This window comes from Actinia tenebrosa, unplaced genomic scaffold (genome assembly GCF_029948245.1).
Source record: "Actinia tenebrosa isolate PJP-AT-01 unplaced genomic scaffold, QUT_ActTen_1.0 PGA_scaffold5__44_contigs__length_20552954, whole genome shotgun sequence".
NCBI lineage: Eukaryota > Metazoa > Cnidaria > Anthozoa > Actiniaria > Actiniidae > Actinia > Actinia tenebrosa.
The window spans coordinates 15,441,607-15,468,031 of record NW_028292582.1 but is presented as its reverse complement, the minus strand read 5'-3'; the positions used below and the strand labels follow the sequence as shown (position 1 = coordinate 15,468,031).

At 35.3% G+C, this 26,425-nt stretch overlaps 4 protein-coding genes across 4 annotated transcripts; 2 read left to right on the top strand and 2 right to left on the bottom strand.

The window, feature by feature from the left end:
- Positions 1-1,832: 1,832 nt before the first annotated feature.
- On the bottom strand, positions 1,833-5,837 carry LOC148906696 (peptidyl-prolyl cis-trans isomerase FKBP8-like). The gene is made up of 5 exons (XM_089038100.1): positions 5,769-5,837; positions 4,400-4,456; positions 3,609-3,698; positions 3,150-3,353; positions 1,833-2,606 (listed from the first exon to the last, which is right to left on the bottom strand). The coding sequence occupies exons 1-5, from the start codon at positions 5,835-5,837 to the stop codon at positions 2,523-2,525; spliced, it is 504 nt and encodes a 167-aa protein (XP_088894226.1). The 3' UTR covers positions 1,833-2,522.
- A 2,472-nt stretch (positions 5,838-8,309) lies between these two features.
- Positions 8,310-12,439, top strand: LOC148906695 (uncharacterized). Its single transcript, XM_089037917.1, has 2 exons — positions 8,310-8,873; positions 8,955-12,439. The coding sequence occupies exons 1-2, from the start codon at positions 8,734-8,736 to the stop codon at positions 10,012-10,014; spliced, it is 1,200 nt and encodes a 399-aa protein (XP_088894043.1). The 5' UTR covers positions 8,310-8,733; the 3' UTR covers positions 10,015-12,439.
- Positions 12,440-13,880: 1,441 nt separating this feature from the next.
- LOC148906694 (uncharacterized) lies at positions 13,881-16,194 on the top strand. The gene has a single exon (XM_089037883.1). The coding sequence runs from the start codon at positions 13,957-13,959 to the stop codon at positions 15,205-15,207; it is 1,251 nt and encodes a 416-aa protein (XP_088894009.1). The 5' UTR covers positions 13,881-13,956; the 3' UTR covers positions 15,208-16,194.
- A 1,042-nt stretch (positions 16,195-17,236) lies between these two features.
- Positions 17,237-24,881, bottom strand: LOC116293357 (peptidyl-prolyl cis-trans isomerase FKBP8). The gene is made up of 10 exons (XM_089037882.1): positions 23,816-24,881; positions 22,853-23,000; positions 21,634-21,721; positions 21,159-21,278; positions 20,342-20,416; positions 19,999-20,032; positions 19,343-19,399; positions 18,450-18,539; positions 17,986-18,189; positions 17,237-17,677 (listed from the first exon to the last, which is right to left on the bottom strand). The coding sequence occupies exons 1-10, from the start codon at positions 24,671-24,673 to the stop codon at positions 17,594-17,596; spliced, it is 1,758 nt and encodes a 585-aa protein (XP_088894008.1). The 5' UTR covers positions 24,674-24,881; the 3' UTR covers positions 17,237-17,593.
- Between the last annotated feature and the right edge of the window lie 1,544 nt (positions 24,882-26,425).

Sequence of the window (26,425 nt, the reverse complement as noted above, 5' to 3'; positions counted from 1 at the left end):
AAGCATCCCTCAGGCCCGAAGCAGGAAATGCCCATAAAATGAAAATTGGAAAGAATCTCATTGAAGTTATGGTTTCAAAGGTCAAAACCAAAAAGAGCTTCAGTTCTCAGCCTAGCTTACTATTAATGATGCAATCTGAGCAAGAAACAAAACACTTGTGAGAGATGAATAAATTACAATTATATTCATTTGAAAATGGGAACTGGAGAAATGGGATTTGAAACACTGAGCCTAGGATTCAGGTATTTTGGAATGGGAAAGAGAATCACCAAAATGGGAAGAAGACAATGAGAGAAAAAGTTGTGAAAATATTTGTAGTAAGCATGTTAAACATAATCACTGGAAAAGGTGAAAATAAATAATGGTGGTGAAGTGCGAACTGTTTCATATCTCTCCATCATGTGAATTCAGTGATGGGTGCATTGTGAATACAGTAAAAACCCGCATAAAAGAACAAGTGGGTTAAGAACACCCAGCCTGAATTTGGGCGTTTTAAGTACCATGTAAATAAGAACACAATCAGCCTGAAAAATTAAAAAGTGTTCTTAAAAAAATAAGAACATCTTCAGGCTGATTTTTCAGTAAACACCCGTTAAATAAGAACAAAATCAGCCTCAACTCCAAAAATGGGTGTTCATTTATGCGGGTTTTTACTGTACTGTAAAGAGCAATGCATTGAATCCAATGTAAGGAAATATCTGAGCAATTTGAATGGTTCATTTGGCACTAGCTGTCGTGCATTTTGATTGGCTAAGGTAACAAACCATTTGAGTGTTATATATTCCACTAGCACAAGTCTGTAATGGCTTCCACATGTAAGCAATTTTTCTTATGATGATAAGAGTGATGCACAGGTAGCCCAAGCGCATAGTTAGTGAAGATCGTAAGGTTACTGATGGTGGTTAGAATCAAGCCATTTGAAGATCTCAAGCCATTTGAGTGTTAAATATTCAATTAGCATAAGTCTGTAATGCTTTTCACATGTGAGCAATTTGAGTGGATCATTTAGCTGATAAAAGTGTACAATGTATATATTCAAACAAGTCTAATTTCCAATTAAACATTTATAGATTTAACCAAAAACATCTCGATTATGTATAAATAATTTTCATCTTAAGCTAACAACTTAAAGAAATCATTATTAATAAATACTTTAGGAATCAAATGGTTTTCTATTTTTGTAATTTTTTGTTTGTTTGTTTTGTTTTTGCAACCTCGTTCCCAGGGCCCTCTCTCTCTCCTCCATGTGAGGGCCCTGGGAACAAGGTTGGTTTTTTTGTTAATCTTTACGTTAGAAGCACAACTTATGATAGGATTGGTATTTTTCTAATTTGTAGATGTAAAAGACAAGCTGTAGGGGAATATTTCACCATTTCAGACCTCGTTCCATTCCCTTGAGTATTATTGTTTGTTTACCAGTAAATGCTACGAGTTATGTTAATGTGCAACAAACTCAAACAAAGAAACTTATAATACTAGCCAATGTGCACAGACATGAATCAGAACTGAGCATTTGTGCTTTTTCACCTTCTCTAAAAAATTCATCTGACAATTTTCCTTCAATATTTTCTATGGAAATCTAAGTATTTAAACAGATGAAAATGACTTTTTTTCCTCATAGTTCCTTTGATTTCCCTGTTTTATTTTTGCAGCACTTGGCTTCCCAGAGTACTTTGAGAGCTTTGACGCATATTGCCTATTCAAATCATTTTCTTCTGGATTTTCATTAATCGAGAGACGACCACTTCAATGCGAATAACTGCCTAGTAAGAATAACACTCTGCTTATGTGCAGAGATGCAACAACGGCAGCTCAATTTGAATAGAATAGAATAGAATAGAATACCTTTATTTAAACACGATAAAATTTAAAGCTAAAAGCTTGTGGGGTCGTGCATAAAATAAATTAAATAAATAAAATATAATATAAGTATGAATCTGTAAAAATAGCTAATTAACTTAGATAACTTTAAATATCTTATATATAATTCTCACACACATTCACATACACAAACTGCGCAAGCTATTAGACCCGCCAGGGGCAGAAAACACAGACAAATGCGGTGAAGAGAAGAGACCTTATCAGTTGCTTTTGTTGGACATCAATCAAGGCATTTCCATGATATTATGTGTCGCCTTTAAAATTTTAGTGCTTTCTGACAATGTCAATGAAACGCTTTGATTGACGCCCACCAAGATCTTATTTTATCTCCACAACAAATGTAGAATTTCATGATTTTTCCAAAAGCTTGTGAAGAAAGAAACTATATTCAAGGGAACACCACAGGGTTAGAAATAGAAAGTACTAAAACAAACTAAATTTAGGGCCTCTGATCAAACATTTATAGTTTATAAACAACAGTGGCTGCGAGACATGACAGTTTGACTATGATTTAGCACATTTAAGCGAATAACTTTGATATAAAACTTTCCAGCTAACAATCATGAGGGATGATACGTGAAGTATTAGCCTCAATTGATCTCTCTTTTGACTCTCCCAAGCTGTCATTGCAGCAAACTTTTTTAATGTCTGTTTAAGTATAACGCAGCGACAATCCCTCCAAGGACGATAACAGTAGCACCAAACACTAGTGACCATGGGAAAATCTGTGAAGGAAGCATTGAAATAGGAAAATTGTAAACCTAATGGAAAATGAATGACCACCTACTTCAAAACAATAGCGCAGTACGCAGATTCTAAAAATAGCTTGAAAACTCAGACAAACATTGCATTTTATTTAACCGCAATTAGTATTATACGAACCGATTTTATTATTTTTACTTAAAGTTAGCATAATAACCCATTTAAACTAAGATCTACTGCGATTGGCTATGAAAATTATCTGCTTTAAGTAAAGTATAAGTTTGTTTGTCTGATCTTTGCCTTTGTCTTCATTTTTATGACATCATTTTTGTGCTGTGCTATTCAAAAACCCTGCATGTGTCATTCCCTTGAGTATCTTTTCTTTGTTTAACATTTGCACACGAGAAGACAACATAAATATGAAAGCTAACTCAAAGAATCTTATTCTGAATAGAATAACACATGGTCTGAAATGGGTAAACATTTCTCCAAAAGTAAACAGGTCAATTAAGGTTTCTTTTTTTTAAAGACTAATAATTATTAATAATAATTTAATGTCAACTTACAGAAGGCTTGGATTTGTTCTTTTCCATTCCTCCAAGGCCGTCCACCATTCTCTCATACATATCTTTCTCTTTTTGGTTTTGAGAACTTAGACATTGTTTCAGAGTGGAAAGCTCAGAACGTATAGTTTTGTTGGTGGGTTCCAAGTGGACAGCTCTCTTGACGCAAGTGACTGCCTGTTGTAAATCACCCTGTGCGGCAAGCACCTGGAAGATAGATTAACAACCCTTTGAAAAGTGTTGGTAAGTTGTTGGGTAACAATGTATCATTCTATTGACAACCCACCAACACCCTCCTGACAGCCCACCAACACCTGACAACCTACCAACACACCCTACTGAGACTTGCCCTACTGACCATGTTGAAATATCCTCCTCTCAAGGATGTACATGACATAATTCTTATGAGTTTATGGCATTTGTCAATTGAAATTTTTGCTGTTGATAAAGCCTCACCCTTACCTTGCCTTTTCTAAAGAGAGCTTTGACATTATCAGGATTGATGTTCAGAACATTAGTGCATGATGTAAGAGCTGCAATATAAGCCTTGACCTGTAAAAATCATAGAAAGAACGCATTTTGTATGACAAGTCACTGATGATGATGTTGGTGGTGATGACAATAGTTATAGTGATGATAGTGATGATAATTGCTGTTGATGATAGTAATAGTGATGATGATGATGAGGATGATTGCTGTTGATGGTGGCAATGATGATAGTGGTGATGATGCACACATGATATGAGGGCTGCAGTAATAAAGCCTCACACTGTAAAAAGCATAGAAAAACATGACTGTACATGACAAACGTAACTGTCATCATGGTGGTGGTAATGATGATAATGGTGATGATGACAATTGTGCATTTATGATGTAAGAGCCTTGACCTGTTAAACTTCAAGAAAATAACTGTGTGACAATAGCATATGATGACGATGATGATGACAATGATAGTGAAGACAATGATGACAACTGCATAAACATCATGTATGATCACTGTGCAGGTGATGATGGTGATGGTGATAATAATGATGACAATGTATTTATGATGACAATGGTGATGATGACAATGATTGATGACAATGATTGATGATGCGAATGTATTGATGATGACAATGATTGATGATGATGGTTGATGATGATTACAATGATTGATGGTAACAATGATTGATGATGATAATGACTGATTATGATTGATGATGACAATGATTGAAGATGATGGCAATGATGATGCTCATGCCAGAGATATTTACCTTGAGCTGTGCAGCAGCAAGGTTATTCCAACACTTCACCTTAAGATCTTGAACTTTCTATAAATGTGAAAATATCAAAGAATATTGAACTGGTAAATAGAAAGCTGTAAGGAAGGGCACAATCATTCAAATTTTTCTTTTTCTAACAGACTAATGAAGAAACAGAAAATGTGACTATGTTCTGTTAAGCAGATATAAAGGATACAGGTTAAGAGAAGCATGGTGCATGTTGGAGTGCTTATCAATACTTCTGGAGTGTTCTGCCAAAACCCAAGTGCAACCCAACTTCACAGCAAAGCAAGTTTTTTATTTCTTTTACAAAAATACAATTTAGATTAAAAATGGAAAGTACATGCACATGTTGTTTTCTCGACGTCTAAACTTCTCAGCGTTTGCCGTTTAGATAAACATCAAGTCAGTTTTTTCACTTTTATTCTTTTTTATATGGTTACCCGTTACCCGTTACCCGTTACCCGCATTCTAGTCACGTCGCGTATTTCAGTATAACTGAGATTCCTCGTTCTTTTATTCTTTGTTGAATTACGTAAAGCTATTACAAATCAAAGAGTTGAAATTGGAATCTTGAATATTCGTTTGCTTATTCACTTTCTGATGATAAATAATGCGTTCTAATCGTACGTACATAACGCAAGGCACTTGCATTCCAAAGGATCGATGTAAACACAATGTTGCTGAAGTACAGAATATCATTTAAAGCAAATTAACGATACGACAATCAATCAAAGGATCACAATTAATTACTGGCATTAAACTATATTGTAATTTTTATCTCCTAAATCTCCAGATAAATGGATTCGTTTTTGCCAGATTAATTCGATTCAGCGTCAGTGTTACTCGTTCGATCGGTGCGTGTGTACTTCTTACTTTTATTTTAAGCAAACTATACCCTTATATTAGTTTATATTTTAACGATCAAAACACTGCAATTTTTTTAGCTTTCCTTTGACAAAAAGCTGATTTAAGGTGGAACCAAACTAATTCAGAGCGAATTTTGGACAATTTTATTCTCGCTCGCATCGCAAAACAAATGCGTCAATTTAACTGTATTTTTCATATAATGTGCTTGGATTATCCTAGATTCTAACAGTGTATTTTATTTTAAGATTTTTTAAATGTTTTGCCTATTACGGTCGAAAATCAAACAGTGCTATATTTAGTTTTTGGCTTTTTTCTCCTCATCCCCAGGTACAATTTTTTTTGAAATTTTCAGAATCTTATCATCTAGTACTATTACAGCCTGTGTATAAATTTGGATGGAAAGTCTTGGGCAGAAAAAAAGTTATGACGCTGCTTGAAAATTCGATCCAAAATTTGAAGCATATGAAACATCGCGCTGCAGAAACATTACCATTGAATGGATTGCCTTGAGCTCTTTGGTGGGTACGGATAGGACGAGCTGTAGAAATTTCACTACCATCTAGATAAAGCTCTGGTCTATTGATGTAGGAAGTTTAAGAAAAAACTTGAAGCCGTTTAGAAGAAAAAGGCGAAAATGTGATTTTTAGCAAAACTCTCATTTTTGAGGTTTACAACGACAATTAGTAAAAAAACATTTATTCAATGAGTTTTTAAGATTTGATGCTGATTTTTCGTAAGGGAGCGGTCATTAATTATTGGGGGGGGAGGGCCGGTAAATTTATGGGGAGGGCTGCGATTTTTTGGGCCCTCCATTAGGGAGGGCCAAAAATTTTTGGGCGCATGCTAGAGGGAGGGTCGCAATTTTCTGGGCCCCCATATAATCCACAAAAACCTCCTGTTCAATATGTATCCCACCTATAAGCTAGTTACAGAGTATAAGCCTCTGACTTTTTTGGTATGCAGACAAATTCTATTGATTTCATTAAAAACATTATTAATAAGAGTAATAACACGTCCAAACCATTTTTTCTTCATATGTATGTTTTGTTCTACACACTATAAACTCGCAAAAATGTAAAAATATCTATGATTGAGCTGCGATTGTTGTACTTTCATTGCTGCTACCATTATCAACCTCAACACTATCATGACCATTTATTAAAACGAACATCTAAATCCACATTCTTCGCCTTGATTATCAGGATTATTGTAATCAACATCATCATCATCACGTACAACATTATCATAATTACCATAACCTAAATCATAACTATTTCTATAAATCGGTATAAATATTGTTACGTAAATTGTCTTTATTATATAACTAACTATGAAATATCTATTTTTCTCTATTTCGAAAAATTGATATCTTCACACGTGAAAATAACACCATTGCGATGGCTATTCAAAATACACGGAAAGAATTGCCTGAAAAAGCCAAAACATACTTCATTGATAATTATATAATAAACAGAATATTACATGGCTGCTTGGAGATACGCAATTTATCTTCTCGTGTTGAAAATCTCTCACTCGTTTGCTACGCTCACTTGTGAGAGATCTTTTCAACACTCGAAGATAAATGTCGTATCTCCGCGCGCCCATGTAATATCCTCTATTTATTATTATTATCATTATAAATTGCTCTCATCATCAATGCTGACATCATCACCATCATCGTCGTCGTCATCATCAACATCATCATCCTCACCATTATCATCATTATTATTATCATAATTATCATAATCTAACCCTTGCTCTTCATCATCATTATCTACATAGTTTTTTCAACATTTATATCTTGATTCAACAGCATGCGTAAATGTTGTTTTGCTCTTTCATCCAGGTGAGGTGATGATTTAGATATGAGGGCTACTGCCCATTTTCTCTCTCTTTTACCAAGTTTCATGATAATTGGATCCTGCAAATCTTGATGAGTACAAACATCGTCGCCTTGAACTGATGAGGCTATTTTCTTAATTATTTGCACAGTTCTAGCATTTTTTCTAGCTGTGTTCCTTTTTTTTTTTCTTTTTTCGATTGTTCTGTTTTTGTGCTCGCGATTTTCTCTTCATTGCGGAGAAGTTGAAACGAAATGCCGATGTGCAATCATCCAAAAGCTTGATAAGTCGGTTTTGTAACAACCTCATTTCTTCTTGCAAAGTTTTTGAGGGTGTAATGATCAGTTCATCAAAGTCGTGTGTAGTTTTTTGTCCTGTCAGAATTCTACCCGACGAGTGAATGGTACTTCGTAAATGTTCTTTGAGGACGTTCTTAAGAGTAGTTAGTGATTCTTTGATACTTTTTATATGTTCTAAGTTCTGTTTGATAGAGTGTGAGTCATGTGGTTTGAGAAGTACGTGGTTGAAAAACGGCTAGTAGCACAATACTTAGAATATCATCATCTGGAGCAAAGGAAAAAAAAGAGGGCAGAGACCAGAGAACTTACAAGGAAGGAAGAAAAGAAGAAATGTTTCAACGACTTTAATTGGAAGGTTTATACAGGGATGGAGGTCTGAAAAAATTAAAGATGTCAGTACTCGACATGTATATAGAAAACAAGCGATTAAAATCTCCAGGGAGCAAAAAAAAAAAAAAAATCGAAAAAGTGGATGCTGTGACAATGGATATTGCTTGGTCACTTTTGCCAACTCAACAGCCTACTAAACAATAGATTTTAAGAGACTGACGACAGTGATGATGATGACCAAGATGAGGATGATGATATAGTGGTTGAAGAGATTGGAAGCGATGACGATGATCTTTCATCATTATCCTCTTCAGACACTGAAGATGAATTGCATCAAGAAGAAGAACAAATTGCTAGTCTGTTGAACACCACAAGATCAGGAAGAGTTTGCAGAACTTGGAGGGAGAGAGCAAGTGTTGCTGACTAAACTTTTTTTTGGCATAAGAACTAACTAAAACTATTAACTACTTTTTTCTATACTTTTCCATCATAACATTTTCAAACCGATGTATTTTATAAAGAATAAGTGCCTCGCAAGCAACACCACATATCAACATATGAAACTTACGCTTAACAAAAGGTCAACAAAAGGAAACTGACGCTCACGCCCCCTCCTAAATCACGGTCAAACACGCAATTTTGAACATTTTTTTGTACATTTTGTTGGATATATTCATCTCTTCTAACAATATGAAAAAGGTAGCAACGGAAAACGATAGAATAACATCTCCTTTCAATGTTTTTAGTTTTCTGGATCTCGTAGATTATTTTTTACCCCGGTCAATTTGGAATTTTTGATCATCGGTGAGGTCAATGTTCGTATGGCTTTCCTCATATTTCAGCACACGTACGTGCACAAAAACCCCTATAAATAGCTCCAAAATCAACAAATCAAAAAGGTAGCAGCTGAATTGATTAGTATATGGAAAAACCCGCATTTTGATGTAAAACAGACCCACATTCGTAAGGATTTTACGCGGTCAAAATGAATTCGAATGTTATACTTCTTGCCTCTCTCGTACTGATTCTCTTCGCTGCCCCTACTGTCGAAGCACTTGGAGAGCAATCTTCCGAAGGAGGTTCGAAAGGAGCAGAATTTCCTCATTTTTTCCACGAAATCAATAAGTAAGTAGCGTTGGAATTGATTTCTGGAAATGCGCGGGAATACTATAGTTTTAATTATGTTTCCTAATTTTACAATTTCAGCTTTCTGATTTATACATTGTCGAAAAAAATACAACGCGATGGTGGAGAAAGCTATGAGTCGGCATTGAAGACTATTGTTGAAAAGGTTCTGGACGAATCGGGTCTTAAAGGGATCACCGTCAACAACAGAATTATCAGTGCGATCAAAACTCAAATTTACAATTTACAAGCAAAAGTTAAAGCAGCACGGTTAAAAGGCGGTGGCAGGTTGGCAAAGAAAATTTTAGACTCGTGGAAAAATGGAAAGACCTATCGGTTCAAAATATATTACAACGAGTTAGATGTTGGAAAACTTAAAGAGGAAAATAGAGAATTAAGGAAAACAAAAAGAAAACTTGAAGAATCATTAGTCCAAGAAAAGGTTAAAAAACTACACGAAGAAAAACTCACGGACGCCTTAAAAAGAACAGAAAAACAAAGGAACTATTATAAGAAACAATTCAGAGCAATAGCGCTAAAAGTTGCCAGAAAACAAAACAAAGTGAGAGGTCCAGAAAAAAATAAAACTTTTAATGAATACTCCCCACAGCAAAGGACAAGAATAAGATCTAGTTTGAAAGAACAATGCAAGACAACACTATCCTTTCTTGGCCTTTATAATTTTATGGCTACGAAAGTTGAAGTTTTTAATCCTGATACCGGAATGTTTGAGACTTTTGAGCTAGCTAACGAACAAGATATAGATTTTACTAACGCCCCAACAAAAGAATTGACTAGTGATGACATCAATGAACTGAATACCTGGTTATATATCAAAGACAAATTCAATCTTTCCAATGAAGCATGGAATGAACTTGCTCAAAAATCCAAGGAAATTTCATGTCAATATAAAATGGTAAAGAGGATGCAAGCATTAAATGGTCAATGGGAAGTGAGGCCAACCCCTGGTGATGCTGAAGGTATTCAGATTGAATTTGCTAAGAGTTTAGAAGAGCAAATACAAAGGCTACAGAAACAGGGAGAACTGCTGGAAGGAAATACCATACAGGTCAAAATCAGTGGTGATGGGACTAATGTTGGAAGGACTTTAAAAATGAAAACATTACTTATACAATTTTAAACGAAAAAGATATTGCTATGGGAGAGAAAGGTAATTATATACTAGCAGTCATAAAAATACAAGAAGATTATGATAACTTAAGAATATCCCTTTCTGATCTTACGAATGAAATGTCTAAATTAAAAGAAATTACTGTCAATAATATAACATATAACATAGAATATTTTCTGGGTGGGGATTGGAAATTTTTAGCTTTAGTTTGTGGGTTGGGAAAGGCAAACCAAGATCATGCATATGCATATGGTGCAAGTGCCCAAGAATGGAAAGGCATGATACTACTAAAACATGGTCAATTAGTGATTCAAAGCAAGGAGCAAGATCCCTTGATGAAATATCTAATCATGCCAAGTCTAAAAAATTTAATTGTAAAGCTGTTCCTCTCTTCCCTTTTATTCCTATTGATCATGTAATTATTGATAACTTACATTTATTCTAAGAATATCAGATAATTTAATTGAGCTACTGATTAGAGAACTCAGAAGGCAGGATGCAGTTGACAAGCTAAAAAAATTTCCAAATGGATTTCAAAGGGATAAGTACAAGCACATGACAGGCTATGAAACCTTTCTAAACAACATTGGAATATCATTTTCATGGAAAATCAACAAAGATACTAAAAAATTAGAATATAGAGATCTAACTGGCCCTGAAAAACTTATTTTATTTCAGCATATTAACTTTTCTACACTTCTTCCATTTTATGACAAATGTAATGATCTTGAAAAACTCTGGATTGATTTCATAGAAATCATAGGGGACCTCAAACTTACATTTTCATCTGAGGAAAGCATTATCAATTTGAAATGCAAAATCAGAAATTTCTTCTCCTTATTTCTCTCTTTGTATCAGGCAAAAGATGTGACACCCTATATGCATGCGCTGTATGCCCATGTTCCTGAGTTCCTATCACTGTACAAGAATCTCGCATATTTTACACAACAAGGGATGGAAAAATTTAATGACAATGCATCGAAAAATTATTTTAGATCTACCAATCATAGAGGTATTTCTGCTTTGAAACAACTCTTTTTAAAGAAAAACAGAATTCACTTCCTTGAAGCAGAAGGCTGTGAGAGAGTTAAAGCCACATATCAATGTAAAAACTGCTCAAAAAGCTGCCATAATATTAAGACTTGCACTGAGAAATGTGCAAACTGTGGCTTTCAAACTTGTTGTGCACATCTTGAGAGAGTAAATAATGTATGGACAAAAAAATGCCTAATTGCACAATAAAGTTTTTAATAGGTTATTCACTGGGTATAGGGTATTCACTGTGATGATCAACATTCTAACACAACAGTTAATGTGCTAGATATTTAAACATACCTTGTATCAAAAATGATGTTCTGAATCTTCATTAATATAAATCAAAACATCAATGTAGAGCTATATTGCAATCAAAACAACAGTAAAAAATATTGCTTCTTCAGACTATTATATTGCCTCTAAAAAAATATGTATATATTAAGCATAATCTAATACCAAAATTATTAATTATTGGCAAAGAAATGTATTTTTACTTATTCCATTGTTGTTAATTCTTATCTATAATTATGTAATTATGTTTCATCAAATATTTTTTCTCAAGTTATTTCTAGTATTATGAACTAAATGTACTGTAATTGTAACGATTTCCATAACCACGAACAAATGTAAATACAATAAAATTTCTTTCTTCAATCTCAGACTTCACATATTGATCTCCAATTAACTTATATTCTACTATAGGATTAGATTTTGAAAGCCAGTAGCGAACTGTTCCTTTAATTACAAAGGCAAAGTCTCCATTACCATTAAAAATGCGCTCATCCCACTTTTTATCAAGGAAATTGTCAATGAGTCTGTTGGATGGTAGCCCGTAAATAGTCTTTTGTCTTTCTTTAATACCTCTTACTACTGTGGCAAGTGCTCCTTCAAACACATCTGGCTCAACCCTAAGCTCTATGCGTACAGCTGGATCATCCCTTCGACCAGAAAACAATTTTCTCTTGATTTCCCGATATAATTGTCCATGGAATATTTCTTGTCTATCTCCAATTGAATCTGCGGAAGGTATATTCAGCTTTTCATGACGAACAAAGGGAAAGCTTGCTCCATCTCCAAAAGATTTTCACTCGTCATACTTTGTACTATACCCAACATAGTGGATTTTTATTCGCTTCTTTGACTTATCTACCTCAGTTACTACCACGTCATAAAGATTATTGTCTTTCTTTGACGATTTTCTTTGCTTTGAAGCAAAATCCGAGGAAAATTCCTGCATATACCTCACTGGAAATTTTGACTCACGTTTTACACGAGTCGTGTCCGCCATTTTGAAAATCCATATATGGGATTGATTCGCATGCGCAGTACATTAAAATGTGTCCGCGTAGGCCTAGGCGCTAAAAAGAGCAAATGTTCATAAATGTATGGAATAAGTTTGATATGATCTAACTGCTATGTATGCTTATAGTTTGCAACGTTCCAGATTTATATACAAAAATTAAAGCTATTTATAGGAGGGGGAGGGCTGTAATTTTTTGGGCTGTCTTGTCAGAGGGGGCCAAAATTTTTAGGCTCAAATTCTATGTGGAGCCAAAATTTTTGATCCCTAGTTTCAAATAATTTACCGGCCCTCCCCCCCCCAATAATTAATGACCGCTCCCTAAGGCTCATCCGCAATACTTGGAAATAGGTATGTGAAAACTTCAAGGCAATCCATTCAATGGTAATGTTTACAGCGCGATGTCTTATATGCTTCAAATTTTGGATCGAATTTTCAAGCGGCGTCATAACTTTTTTTCTGCCCAAGACTTTCCATCCAAATTTATACACCGGCTGTAATAGTACTAGATGATAAGATTTTGAAAATTTCAGAAAAATCGTACCTGGGGATGAGGAGAAAAAAGCCAAAAACTAAAAATAGCACTGTTCGATTTTCGGCCGTAATTGGCTAAACATTTAAAAAATCTTAAAATAAAATACACTGTTAGAATCTAGAATAATCCAAGCACCTTATATGAAAAATGCAATTAAATTGACGCAATAGTTTTGCGAAGGGAGCGAGAACGAAATTGTCCAAAATTCGCTCTGAATTAGTTTGGTTCCACCTTAACTTCCGGGAATTCAAAACTTCCCGTTACGAAACATCGAGACCGGGAATTTAAAAGGACAAAAACTTGAAACTTCAAAGTGAGATTATAACCATTTCTTACCTCTCAGACCGGCTCTGTTCTCGAGCTAAGCCAACTAGATTAACTTTCAAGGCCTCAGTTCGAACAACAACAGTCTCATATCGATCTTTCTTAACTTCGTACGCATTAATAACGCATGCGCTCATCTTAGCACGATTTCCAAGAATTATTTTATTAACCAGAAAAGATATGTTGAAATTCTCCGAATATTTTCAACCATTTGTTTTAGCACTTAAATTAAGCCACTAAACTAGGAGCTTGAGACTGACATTATGACAATAATGATGATGATGATAATGATGATATAAATAATAAAAAGATGATGATGATGATGATACTAATTAGCTATTAGTTATTTTTCTATTCAACACATTGCAATATTAGTTTCCCAATAAAGCTGTTAAAAAAATAATAAGCGAGCTAGGGGGAGGGTGGGGGTCTTATATACCATTGCCATTTCCTTCGGCCCGCGCGCGGGAGCTCCGCTAATAATAATAATGATAATCACAATTACGAAAGTGGTGGTATCTGGTCAAATATGTCCAAAAAAGTCAAATTGCATAAATGCGTACATTCCGTTTGCATGTATGATAGAATGATGTTTTTGAATCACTGTTTTCGAGACTGCGCATGCCTTCCAACAACTTCCGTGTGAACCCCCTGCAGTGAATTTTCCTAGAATCAGTTGACACGAGGTCGACACTACACGCGGTCTTTAGTTTACACTAGTAAAACAGACGCGGATTTATTAGTGCACGCTTTGAGAATGATGGCGATAAATATGAGCTACACCACCAACTTCGCAACTAATAAACCCGTTGTCTGCGAAGAGTCGAGTGACCCCACGTTTGGGTCAGGCCGAGACATCGCATATCTGGTGTTTTCAATTTTACAGTTCTTTACAACATGGTTTGGTCTGGTTTATGTGTACATTTTCATCAGAAGGAAGGATGAAAAAGACAAAAAGGAACGTTTAGAGAAGGAAGAAAGAGATACAATCGCTGATATTATCAACAATGAATACGACAAGATCGTTCAAGGTGACATCGATGTGAACCTTAAAAAATGCAAAGAGGAATTTGAGGCTATGGTTATGTTTTATGGGACTGTGTCTAAAACTGGTGAGCGAAAGGACAAGATCACTGGCCTTCAAGTTTTAAGGTTCATGCTTCTCAACCCTAACGATTTTAAAGATAAGAAACTGAAAGAGTTCCAGAAAGACTTGGAGGCTGTTCAAAAACTGTTCCGGGCCTTGCGTCTCAAGTTACCACTTAAAGGTGATTGTCCTATTAACATTAAAGAAGAATTAGGTCCACTGATCACTGGTGTAGGGGAGATAGCAAGGTCTTTTGTCTCGGCAAGAAAGCGGTATACCATTTCAATAGTTTTGAACTATTTTGGCAATGTTCAGGAAAACGTTGGGTCAATACACGATGAAGAAATAAAAGATGAAGAACATAGTAAGAAAATAAGAAGGATTTTGCCTTACGTAAATGGCGTTTCGCTTGGTAACATTCGCTTTGATTGCTATGCAAATGATGAAACCACTTTTGTTCCACGACTTGACCATGTACAGGTAATCTCTGATTTGAGGTCCATAGAATCACTACGCAACATCGAAGCCAATCAGCTAGGAAAATTGGCTAAAAAGATCGAGGAGATTTGGCCGAAAGATATACCCAAGCCTGACTGGAGTGAGAAAAAACACCTTAATGCTAATATTATCCATGCAGGACGTGTTTTCTGGTTCAAGGTAGCTGAGGACAATGATATCATACAGAATGAGGGTTTTAGGAAGCTGGTTGAAGAGATGAAAATCACATTAGCACAATGTTCTGTAGAGCAAGAGGAGATAAGTTTCAAGGCAATAGGAAACATACAGAATTCAATGCAGCGCTTGGGGCTAAGTCGTCAATGTCTACATCAAATATGTGGAGAGAAATCCATTGCCAGCATGTTGGATGAAGTGAGTAAATTCATAGAAAATAGCATCTGTCAGGCCGAAGGGAGCAACTAAAGAAAATGTGAATCGGAAATTGAATCAACAAGACCCTGGTGGCAGGGTAGACCAGGTTACCTGGTTGGGAAAGTTCACAAGTATCTAAGTCTCTAGGTATCTAAAAAGTGCAAACTTTCGAACAGCAGTATAAGCCTGAAGCGAGATGACGTTTTACCCCCGACTCTATACAATAATAGTTTTTAAAATTCTTTCATATTAAAATTTTTGATTCCTTAGAGAATACAAGAACAATACTCATAATTTAAGAACAAAAGCAGTGTGAAAAGGATTATGGTCTAGAGACGGGGTTAAAACGTCATCGTCAGGCCGTTTAAGGCAGAGCATTTAAGCCATACTGATCAAAGTCATTAAACAACTGAACTGGAACTCCAATCCCAATTACTATCCAGATTTTAGCATAAGTAATTAGATTGTCGCGGCGTTAGCCTCCTTAAACGTGAACATTCGTACGGACGTCATTTTAATGACTTCTTTCAAATCAAATTGCTTCATTTAAGACCCAATCTTTGCTCAGGATTACTTGTTTCTTACGGTTCCCTTGGTTGATTTATGTTTCGAAAGTAATAAACATTTTCTAAAAGAATAATTTTATTTGCGAGTAAGCTACAAGTTGAAACACGATCGACCTCAAGTGATGGTCAAAAATCCACTTCTTTTAAAAATTTATATTCACCATTTTATTACTCTTAATAACAAAACCAAAACTCATGTAAACTTATATGTACCTGGTTTTATTTGTAGTAGCTTTCAGAGTCAAAATACCTTTACTTAAATTTTGCATCTAGTGATCAGAATCGGGTATATGCATGTAAACAACTAGTGGATCATTTAGCTGACAAGATGTACAATGTATATATTTAAACAAGTCTAATTTTCCTTTAAACACTCATAGATTTAACCAAAAACATCTCGATTATGTATAAATAATTTTCTTCTTAAGCTAACAACAAAGAAATTATTCCTAATAAATACTTTAGGAATCAATTGGTTTTCTATTTTTGTAATTTTTTGTTTGTTTGTTTTTAACTCATTTTTTTTAGTATTATTGTTTGTTTACCAGTAAATGCTATGAGTTATGTTAATATGAAACAAACTCAAACAAACCGCCACCTGGCTAGCTCACTTGTTAAGAGCGTCAGTCTGTGGTGCGGTCATGGTTTAAGCCTCGGCCAGACCCACACTTAGGGTCTCAAAATAACTGAGGAGAAGGTGCTGCCCTTTGTGATTATACTTGTATATGGTTAGACCTTAGACCTTCAAGTCTTCAAAACCTTCCTAACATACAGTAATTGGGGTACATAAAAGAACCACTGAGGACGTAAAAAGAAACCCTGGCAGTGACCATCCTTAGTGCCTACACTTCATACTAACCATCTCTCATGCTTGTAAATTGCATAAAAGCAATCTGAGTAGCATCTCCATGTAAAGCACCTTTGATTATATCCACATATTAAAGGGTGCTATATAATTCATAATCATCATCAATCTGTCATTCACAACTCCATGTAAAAGCACCTTTGATTATATCCACATATTAAAGGGCGCTATATAAATCATAATCATCATCAATCTGTCATTCACAACTCCATGTAAAGCACCTTTGATTATATCCACATATTAAAGGGTGCTATATAATTCATAATCATCATCAACATCATCAAAGAAACTTATAATAGCCAATGTGCACAAACATGAATCTCTGACAATTTTCCTTCAGTATTTTCTATGGAAATCTAAGTATTTAAACAGATGAAAATAAAATATTTTTCCTCATAGTTCCTTTGATTTCCCAGTTTCATTTTTGCAGTGCTTGGTTTTCCAGAGTTTGGGAGCTTTGACTCACATTGCCTATTCAAATCATTTTCTTCTGGATTTTCATTGACCAAGAGCGATGACCACTTCAATGGGAACAACTGCCTAGTAAAAATAACACTCTGCTTATTTGCAGAGATGCGACAATGGGAGCTCAAATTGCAGAGAAGAGACCTTATTAGTTGCTTTTTTTGGACAGCAATCAAGGCATTACAATGTGGCCTTTAAAATTTTATTGTTTTCTGACAATGTCATTGAAATGAGCACTTGGATTGACTCTCACCAAAACCTTTGTGAAGAAAGAAGCTATATTCAAGGAAACACCACAGGGTTAGAATACAGAAAGTACTAAACCAAACTAGATTTAGTATAGGGCCTTTGATCAAACATTTATAGTTTATAAACAACAGCGTCTGCGAAACATGACAGTTTGACTATAATTTAGCACATTTAAGCTAATAACTTTGATACAAAACTTTCCAGCTAACAATCATAAGGGATGCTGACATGAAGTATTAGCCTCAATTGATCTCTCTTTTGAATCTCCCAAGCTGTCGTTGCAGTAAACTTTTTAATGTCTGTTTAAGTATAATGCAGCGACAATCCCTCCAAGGACGATAACAGTAGCACCAAACACTAGTGACCATGGGAAAATCTGTGAAGGAAGCATGGAAATTGGAAAAGTGTATGATTAATGGAAAATGAATGACCACCTACTTCAAAAAACTTCAAAAACCCTGCATAAGTCATTCCCTTGAGTATCAGTTCTTTGTTTAACATTTGCACACAAGACAACAACATATATATGGAAGCTAAATCAAAGATTCTTATTCTGAATAGAATACCACATGGACTGAAATGGGTAAAACAAATGGGTAAAGTAAACAGGTCAATATTAAGGTTTCTTTTTTAAAGACTAATAATTATTAATAATTATTAAATTATTATTTAATGTCAACTTACAGAAGGCTTGGATTTGTTCTTTTCCATTCCTCCAAGGCCGTCCACCATTCTCTCATACATATCTTTCTCTTTTTGGTTTTGAGAACTTAGACATTGTTTCAGAGTGGAAAGCTCAGAACGTATAGTTTTGTTGGTGGGTTCCAAGTGGACAGCTCTCTTGACGCAAGTGACTGCCTGTTGTAAATCACCTTGTGCTGCAAGCACCTGGAAAATAGATTAACAACTCTTTGAAAAGTGTTGGTAAGTTGTTGGGTAACAATGTATCATTCTATTGACAACCCACCAACACCCTCCTGACAGCCCACCAACACCCTACTGACAACCTACCAACACACGCTACTGAGACTTGCCCTACTAACAATGTTAAAATATCCTCTTCTCAAGGATGTACATGACATATTTTTTATGAGTTTATGACATTTGTCAATTGAAATTTTTGCTGATGATAAAAGCCTCACCCTTACCTTGCCTTTTCTAAAGAGAGCTTTGACATTATCAGGATTGATGTTCAGAACATTAGTGCATGATGTAAGAGCTGCAGTATAAGCCTTGACCTGTAAAAATCATAGAAAGAACACAATTTGTATGACAATTCACTGATGATGGTGGTGGTGATGACAATAGTCATAGTGATGATAATTGCTGTTGATGTTAGCAATAGTGATGATGATGATGATGAGGATGATTGCTGTTGATATTGACAATGATGATAGTGGTGATGACGCACACATGATATGAGAGCTGCAGTAATAAAGCCTCGCACTGTAAAAAGCATAGACAAAAGTGACTGTATATGACAAACGTAACTGTCCTCAAGGTGGTGGTGATGATGATAATGGTGATGATAACAATTGTGCATTTATGATGTAAGAGCCTTGACCTGTTAAACTCAAAGAAAATAACTGTGTGAAAATAGTGTATGATGATGATGATGATGATGATGATGATGATAAAAATAGTGTATGATCACTAGATAAAAATAGTGTATGCAGGTGATGATGATGACGATGATTGATGATGATGATAATGATGATGACAATGGTGATGATGACAATGTATTTATGATGACAATGGTGATGATGACAATGACTGATGGTGACAATGATTGATCATGATAATGATTGATGATGATAATGATTGATCATGATAATGATTGATCATGATAATGATTGATCATGATAATGATTGATAGTGATAATTGATGATGATAGTGATTGATGACAATGATTGATGATGACAATGATTGATGATGATATAAATGATTGATGGTGATAATGATTGATGATGAAAATGATTGATGGTGACAATGAATAATAATAATGATGGCAATGATGATGCCCGTGCCAGAGATATTTACCTTAAGCTGTGCAGCAGCAAGGTTATTCCAACACTTCACCTTTAGACCTTGAACTTTCTAATAAATAATGTGAAATATCAAAGAAGATTGAAAGAGGAAAATAGAAAGCTGTAAGGCAGGGCACCATCATTCAAATTTTTTTCTTTCTAACAGACTAGTGAAGAAACAGAAAATGTGACTATGTTCTGTTTTAAGCAGTTAAGGATACAGGTTAAAAGAAGCATGGTGCATGTCAGAGTTCTTCTCAACACACTTCTGGAGAGTTCTGCCAAAACCCAAGTGCAACCAACTTCACATCAAAGCAAAGATTTTTGTTTCTTTTACACAAATACAATTTAAAGGGATTAAATGCAAAGTACATGCACATGTTGTGTGCTCTTAAATTGAATGCGCTCTAAACCTGCACTTTAATGCCAACTAGACCCAGTGTCCTAAAACAGTCCCACAATGCACTTCAATACTAACTGGACCCAGTGCTTTAACACAGTCCCACAATGCACTTCAATGCCAACAGGACCCAGTGCCCTAAAACAGTCCCACAATGCACTTTAATACCAACTGGACCCAGATTTTCCTTCGACTTCAGAATGGCTTTACCAAGTACTTTGCATTGTTATAGGAAATCTTTTCTATTATCAAGTGACCACCTTTCTTACCTCTGAAGATGAAGGCATCAGATACTTGATTGCTCTGTGGATACAATACAATGTAACTACAGCCATGAAAATACCGAGGGGAGGGGAGGGGAGGGGAAGGGAGGGGAGGGGGACCAGGTCTAACAAACATAAAGCTCAAACTTTAGTATCTCAAACTCTTTACAATTTGAACTCAAAGCCTTAATTCCCCTTGATCAAGAACTGTGGTGTGCATTGCTAATGCACCACCTGTCGCAATAATGTATTCCAACGACAAGGACCACAGTAATTGGTAAAAGCTGGTGTAGTGTCCCTGCGCTAGTGGGAAAAATTAAAAAAATCAAATCAAATCATGATAATTTACCTTTGGTAACAGTTGATAGCAGCAGAATAGTCCCCTCTGGTATACAAGTCGTTCCCTAACTCTCTCTTCTTGTCACTAGATTAGATTTCAAAATAATAAGATAATAAGTATATGTAATAGGACTCCATGCTGTCCAATTAAGAAATAATTGGACAAGGAAAATTCTGAGGACTGACAAAATTGGATGAGGCCATAAGTTGAGTCCAATTTGGCAGTCAGAGGAATATTTCAAGTCTATTTTTTTCTCGATTGGGGAGCATGAAATCCCATTACCTATTAATTACATAGCTGCCTAATTAATCCCATATACACAAGACCTGTCCAATTAAGAAAATAATTGGACAGTTACCTATATGGGATTAATGAGAAGCTGTATAATTAGAGGTTATAAGAACTCAGTATCATTTTTGTTCAACAGTTTTGCATTTTTATATAAAAAACGAATGAAGGGAGAGATACGATTTTGAAAATCAAGAAAGTTCTTATATAATGGATCAATATAATTAATACAACTTATATTATGAAAGAAATATTAATGTTCTTTAAGGACCATATGAAATAAGAATTCAGGAGGAAAATTTTGATGTTATCTTCAACCATGGGAATGAGAGATCGTGATGTGATTGGCTGGAGTCTATGTGATACTGATTTTGCTATCTCCCGTTTGGCCAAAGTTTTTTATCTTAAATTAATTTCAGTTCAAGTGTTCCAAGTTTAAAGAGAGTCTCCACTGTAAATATGTAACTATAACAAATAATAATGATGATAATCTTATCAAAAGGGTGAAAACCAGTGTAAAGACTTTGCTCAGGCTCACCTGATTTCAATTCGTTCCTCGTCACTCATGGTTTCAATATCAGGTCCATCTCGTACTGCTAACAGCTCAATTTCATAGGTGATTTGAGCATTTGGTGGGACTGGATTATCACCTTCCACCCTTTAAAGGATAATATATATATATGAAAATAATGACTAGATGTTTTTTGAGTAAGATATTTCGGACGATATCCATTGTCCATCATCAGTTTAATGACTCACTATAAACTTGTGGCCCAAAGAAACATATTCACATAAATATATATAAAAGTTAATTGTCAAGGAGGTTTCATATACTATCAAATTATTATCAATATGTAATGATGTACAGCAACAATAAATCAAACATCCAAAAGAAGTCAGTAAATCGGAAACAGAATCCCTCTCATTTGCATTCTACTTTACAGCAAAACATGCAAAAGTGTGACCACATGTTAATGTAAGGCTCACTAAAGACAATACTAAATATTCCTAACCTTCCTTGCTCTCCGTATGCATATCGGGCATCAGTCACTAGCTCACATACTTCGTTTAGTTCCATGAGAGCCACACCTATGTCAAAAGCTGAACAACACCCAAAAAATGAATAACCTAGCAACAGGGCTAAAAATAGGCTCAAAGCAGTTGCAAAGAAATGTTTGCCAATCAGAGCACAAGATAAATGTAATGGTACAATACTAGCTTGTTTATAGAAAAGGTGCATAAAATGTTGGAATCAACATATTATTGGGAAGTTGTGGGTTAAACTGTTCTCTCCAAATGCCACAAGGGTTTTCTCCAGGTTCTCTGGTTTTTCCTCCCTCCGTAAAATCAACATGTGAGTTGAGAGTTGTATTGATAGAAGATTTGTTTGTGAGTCACAGTGGATCAAATTAGAAAACAGTATAAAATATACTGAATTTGTATCCCTCTATGAAAATTTACAATATACATTTAAAGGGATTTAAAGCCTTGGCCGAAACCAATACTCAGGTCATAAATTATCTGACTAGAAAGCGCTGCCTTTGCTCTTAAAATATCTGCAAATGGTTAGACCTTTTGTCATTGTTCAGATGACCATGTATAACAATGTTCCTGTCTCATTCCAAGAGGTTAAAAACAAAGAGCACCACAAATTTACCAGTGCTAATAATATTGGCACGTGTCACCCTAGTCAATTATTATTGTTATTAAACATTGGGAAAATTATCATACATGTATTTGGGTATTTACCAAAAACTTTTCAAAATGATTAATATTTCAGTCCATAAATTGAATTGGAGACCTTGAGAAGTGAGAGAGGCAAGAGCAGTTCCTCTGCAATGCTCTTAATTTATTCCCTTAAGATTGCTCAAAAGACTTTATAAACTAAGATGTTCTATATCTAACAATCATTCCCTGAAGGTGAAGTGAATATCAGGGAATATTTACCGAGACGCAAGTCTTCTAGCGGCGAGGTAAATATTCCCTGATATGCACTTTGCCTTATAATTGTTTTAGTATAAATACACAGGTGATTTTTAAAAAAAAAAGAAATAAAAGAAGTTAAAAGAATTTTTTCCCTGTAACATCAACAAAATGCTGTCATTTTGGATTATCACTGGAGGTGATTATCATGTGATAGTGTGAGTTTCTCAACCAATCAGCATGCGAGATTCTCAATATGATCACCTGTGTATTTTTACTAATATATTATTATCTTATTATTATACCAACCCTGTAAGACTTCCCCTTCTCCAAGAATAAACTCAAAGCCCTGATTCCAGTCCACAGCTGTACCATCTCCCAGTCTTCCTGCTGTTCTCAGCATCACAATCTGTCCTCTGTCAGGCCTTGTGTCACGTCCTTTACCAGCAAGTAATGTCTTAAAGTAAGAAGAAAAATATATCGGTAATTTAATGATTTTAAGTGTCAAGTCCATATGCGCAACCGAGTGTAAAGAGGTTAGGTGGGCATGAGGGGAATATATAAACTTATTATCTTTACTAACAATCACAGGATAACAGTTATTTTCCACTCGCATCCCCAACTCTAGGGTCTTAGGTTCAATTCCTGGGCACTGCATCACATACGAGTAGAATTTGTTGGATCACTTTCTCATTAAAGATGCAAAATCCAGAGAACCTGAAACATCACTCTTGTCAAGGGAGAGACACAACAAACTCCACTCACTATCTTTTTGTGATTTACATATTTACTTGTAACCACTGAAAAAGTATTAGGTTTGCAAAGAGTGGTCAACCAAAAATATTTGTTTTAAAATTAAGAATTCATTATAGCCCTTTATAAAAAAACTATTATAAATGTCGCGTTCTGATTGGTTTGGAGCATGTGCTTTATGAGAGCACATTGCATGCACGCACACTTTCCAATAGTCATTCCTACCTATTATTGTAATTTGTATTTTATTTAAAAAAATATAAAAAACTTGCTTGCTGTGCTGTGTGCAGTCATAAAGCACTTGGGGATTGGCAGAACACTAGAGAAGTGTCCAGAAGCACTCTGCTACACGTTGTGCTTTTCCTAACACTTCTCTCGGGAAAATATTACACATGATTGAGGTAAAAATGTCTATAGTATTGATTTGTAGCTGCAAAGCCAATCAATACAACATGAACAACAGTCATGACACTAGTTTGCTTATTGTCAAATTATGAATTTACTATAATTAGCACCTACTCGTTTCTTCAGTAATCCATTTCCCAGAATGTCAATCCACTCATTAGAAGATGAAGAGTCTTTTTCCCTTGCTTCTTTTGCTTGTTTTTTTATTTCCTCCTCTGAAACATTTTCGTCTTCACTTTCTGAAGTAAGAGCTTCTCCTGTCACTTCGTACTTTATTTTTCTGTACTCAGCCTTGGTTTTAGCATCTGGTGAATGGTGGCTTCCATGATGTGTAGGTTCCAGAGGAGGTAACTCACTGTCATCTTCACTTTCAGATGTCTCTGCTTCTCCTGTGACTTCAGACTTAATTTTTAGGTACTCTGCTTTAGATTCTTTGTCAAAAAACTTATGGTTATGGTCAGGGCTTCCATTCTTAGGACTTTTTCTTTGTTTCAAAAGAGGCTTAAATGTTTCTTGGGAGTCTTTTTCATTTGAATCTCTTTCTCGTTCCTTTTCAAATTCCATTTTTTCTGTTACACATTTTCCCCCTTTTTCATCTGTATATTGTGTGTTTACATTCTCACTATCTTGCTCAAGGCTGGCAGTTTCTTCCTCATTATCTTTTGAAACTCCAGCACTTTCGTGGACACCGTTCGTTCTTCCTTTGGATCCAATATCTAAATCTTCGCAAGCCTGTTGAACTGGAATCGGTTCTTTCAACGTCTTTTCAACGCCATTCGTCGTGCTAGTTGCTGTAACACCTTGACCATTTTCTAAGCCACTTTCTTTAACTTTGTTTTTAAACTCTTTTGTACCTAATATATCGCCTGATATATTGTCTTTTTCCTTTAAATTATCTTGAACAGCTTCTGCTGAAGTGTGCTTGAAGTCGGTGTTTTCTTGCTTTGAAAATTCTGACTCAACAGTCGCCATATTGAAGCATTACAATTTTGTACAAGTATAAATAACAGGGTTTTCTTCACAGCCACGACCTAATATTAAAGACCATTGACCAAACCAGCATGGAAAAGACTGAATATTTAATATTTTTCCGATTAGATTGAAGCGAAAAAGATGAACAAATTAATGAGAGGCCATCGACTTGCGGCTGCTCAAGGTTACTCGTGTGTCAAGCCACAGGTAGCCCGCGTATTGACACCTGATGGCTTGGGACTATATAATAAATGAAAGTGTTCAAATGAATGGGAAAAAGGAAACGAATGGAAAGAAGAGAAAATTGATTGGGATTTTTACCTCTTCGTGTTATACTATGAACTGAATAAAGAATATGGATGAGGGGATTGAAGGATGGATGGTTGGACAGACAGACAGACAGATAGATAGATGAATGAATGGATAGAAGCTGGATTTAAGGGAATGGATGAATGGATTGATGGATGGATGATGAATGGTTGGTTGGGTCAATAAATAATTGAACGAAATCAAAAATCAAAAGGTTATAAATAGATTCAAAGTAGCTCGGTCTTTAAACCATTCAAAAGTAAATATTAGTTCGACGTGCCGTCACTAAAAGTGTAGATTCAGCAAAAAGTATTTTAACGACACTGATTCATACGACCTTCAGAATATGAACTTGAACGACCTTGACTGACACTGCACGTAACGTCATTACGTCATTGATCACTGAGAAAATAAACGTAATGGATATGACTGGGAAATGATTTAAGCAGAATCGAATATCACGACCAATTTGAATTACTTTTGTTCTGGACTGACTAGCCTTGTGTTCAAGTGGACCCATAAATGAGTTTTCACATGTATGGAGAGGCTCTCCAGTCCAGACGAATAGTTTTTCAACTTGGATGATTGCACGCCATATTTCGATTCAGAGCCATAGCGGGAAAATCATATCACTGTGCGTGAATATTGACATAAATTTGAAATATTAGAGGGTTTTTTCCTTTTTTGAATTTCGATTGGCTGAGAAGGAAGCTATTCGAAAATAGAATTAGTCAGTTGTATAGATTTCCCCTCTCTTACACCTTTGTGATTGGTTGAAAAGGAACTCCATCAGTAGTACTAGTATCAGCATCAAACGTGAAAAAGTTAACTAACAAAATTGTACAAATTAGTGCAAAGTTTTGTAGGTCTATGGTGTACTGAGGTCTACTGAACTTACAAATTTGTGTAGTTCTTACTACGTTTTTCACGGATATATGGTATGCACTCAATTACTAAGGCTTAGCCTCGATTTTGTGAAGAATATTCACGAGTACCAGTCAAGGTCCGTCAAGTTTCAAAGTGTTCGTCTTTTACTTTACCGTTGGTATTGATTCGAGGCTAAGCCTGAGTAAATGAGTCTGCAATCAAGAAACACAGCGGTAATTTGGAACCGTACTTTTGTGTACGTGACTGGGTACCTAGAGATAAAGGTGGTGGAGTTGTTAATAATATCACAAACCTTACGACATTGTAGACATATATTTTGGGATATGACACGTGCAAATTAAGCATTTCTATTTCTGAGAACAGCACGGCTTTTCATTTTAAGCCGTCGAATCTTTTTATTGTCACAAAGTCGAGAGAATTTAAGAAATGGTTCATAGAGCGTTACAAAAAAAAGAAACAAAGAAAAGAAAGAAAAAATGTGTAACGCTGAAACCTCCATATCTTTGTGTACTTCCGTCTCATAAGTTTTTTACGCATTTTCATTAGTTGTGCCTC

Excerpts from the sequence above, each read along its gene's own strand:
- LOC148906694 (XM_089037883.1), top strand. The coding sequence starts at position 13,957 with ATGATGGCGATAAATATGAGCTACACCACCAACTTCGCAACTAATAAA.
- LOC148906696 (XM_089038100.1), bottom strand. The coding sequence starts at position 5,837 with ATGGTAGTGAAATTTCTACAGCTCGTCCTATCCGTACCCACCAAAGAG. Across the intron at positions 3,699-4,399 it reads TTGCTGCTGCACAGCTCAAG|GTCAAGGCTTATATTGCAGC; the intron begins GTAAATATCTCT and ends TGATTTTTACAG. Across the intron at positions 3,354-3,608 it reads CTCTCTTTAGAAAAGGCAAG|GTGCTTGCCGCACAGGGTGA; the intron begins GTAAGGGTGAGG and ends TCTATCTTCCAG.
- LOC116293357 (XM_089037882.1), bottom strand. The coding sequence starts at position 24,673 with ATGGCGACTGTTGAGTCAGAATTTTCAAAGCAAGAAAACACCGACTTC. Across the intron at positions 23,001-23,815 it reads ATGGATTACTGAAGAAACGA|ACATTACTTGCTGGTAAAGG; the intron begins GTAGGTGCTAAT and ends TCTTACTTTAAG. Across the intron at positions 18,190-18,449 it reads CTCTCTTTAGAAAAGGCAAG|GTGCTTGCAGCACAAGGTGA; the intron begins GTAAGGGTGAGG and ends TCTATTTTCCAG.
- LOC148906695 (XM_089037917.1), top strand. The coding sequence starts at position 8,734 with ATGAATTCGAATGTTATACTTCTTGCCTCTCTCGTACTGATTCTCTTC. Across the intron at positions 8,874-8,954 it reads TTTTTCCACGAAATCAATAA|CTTTCTGATTTATACATTGT; the intron begins GTAAGTAGCGTT and ends TTACAATTTCAG.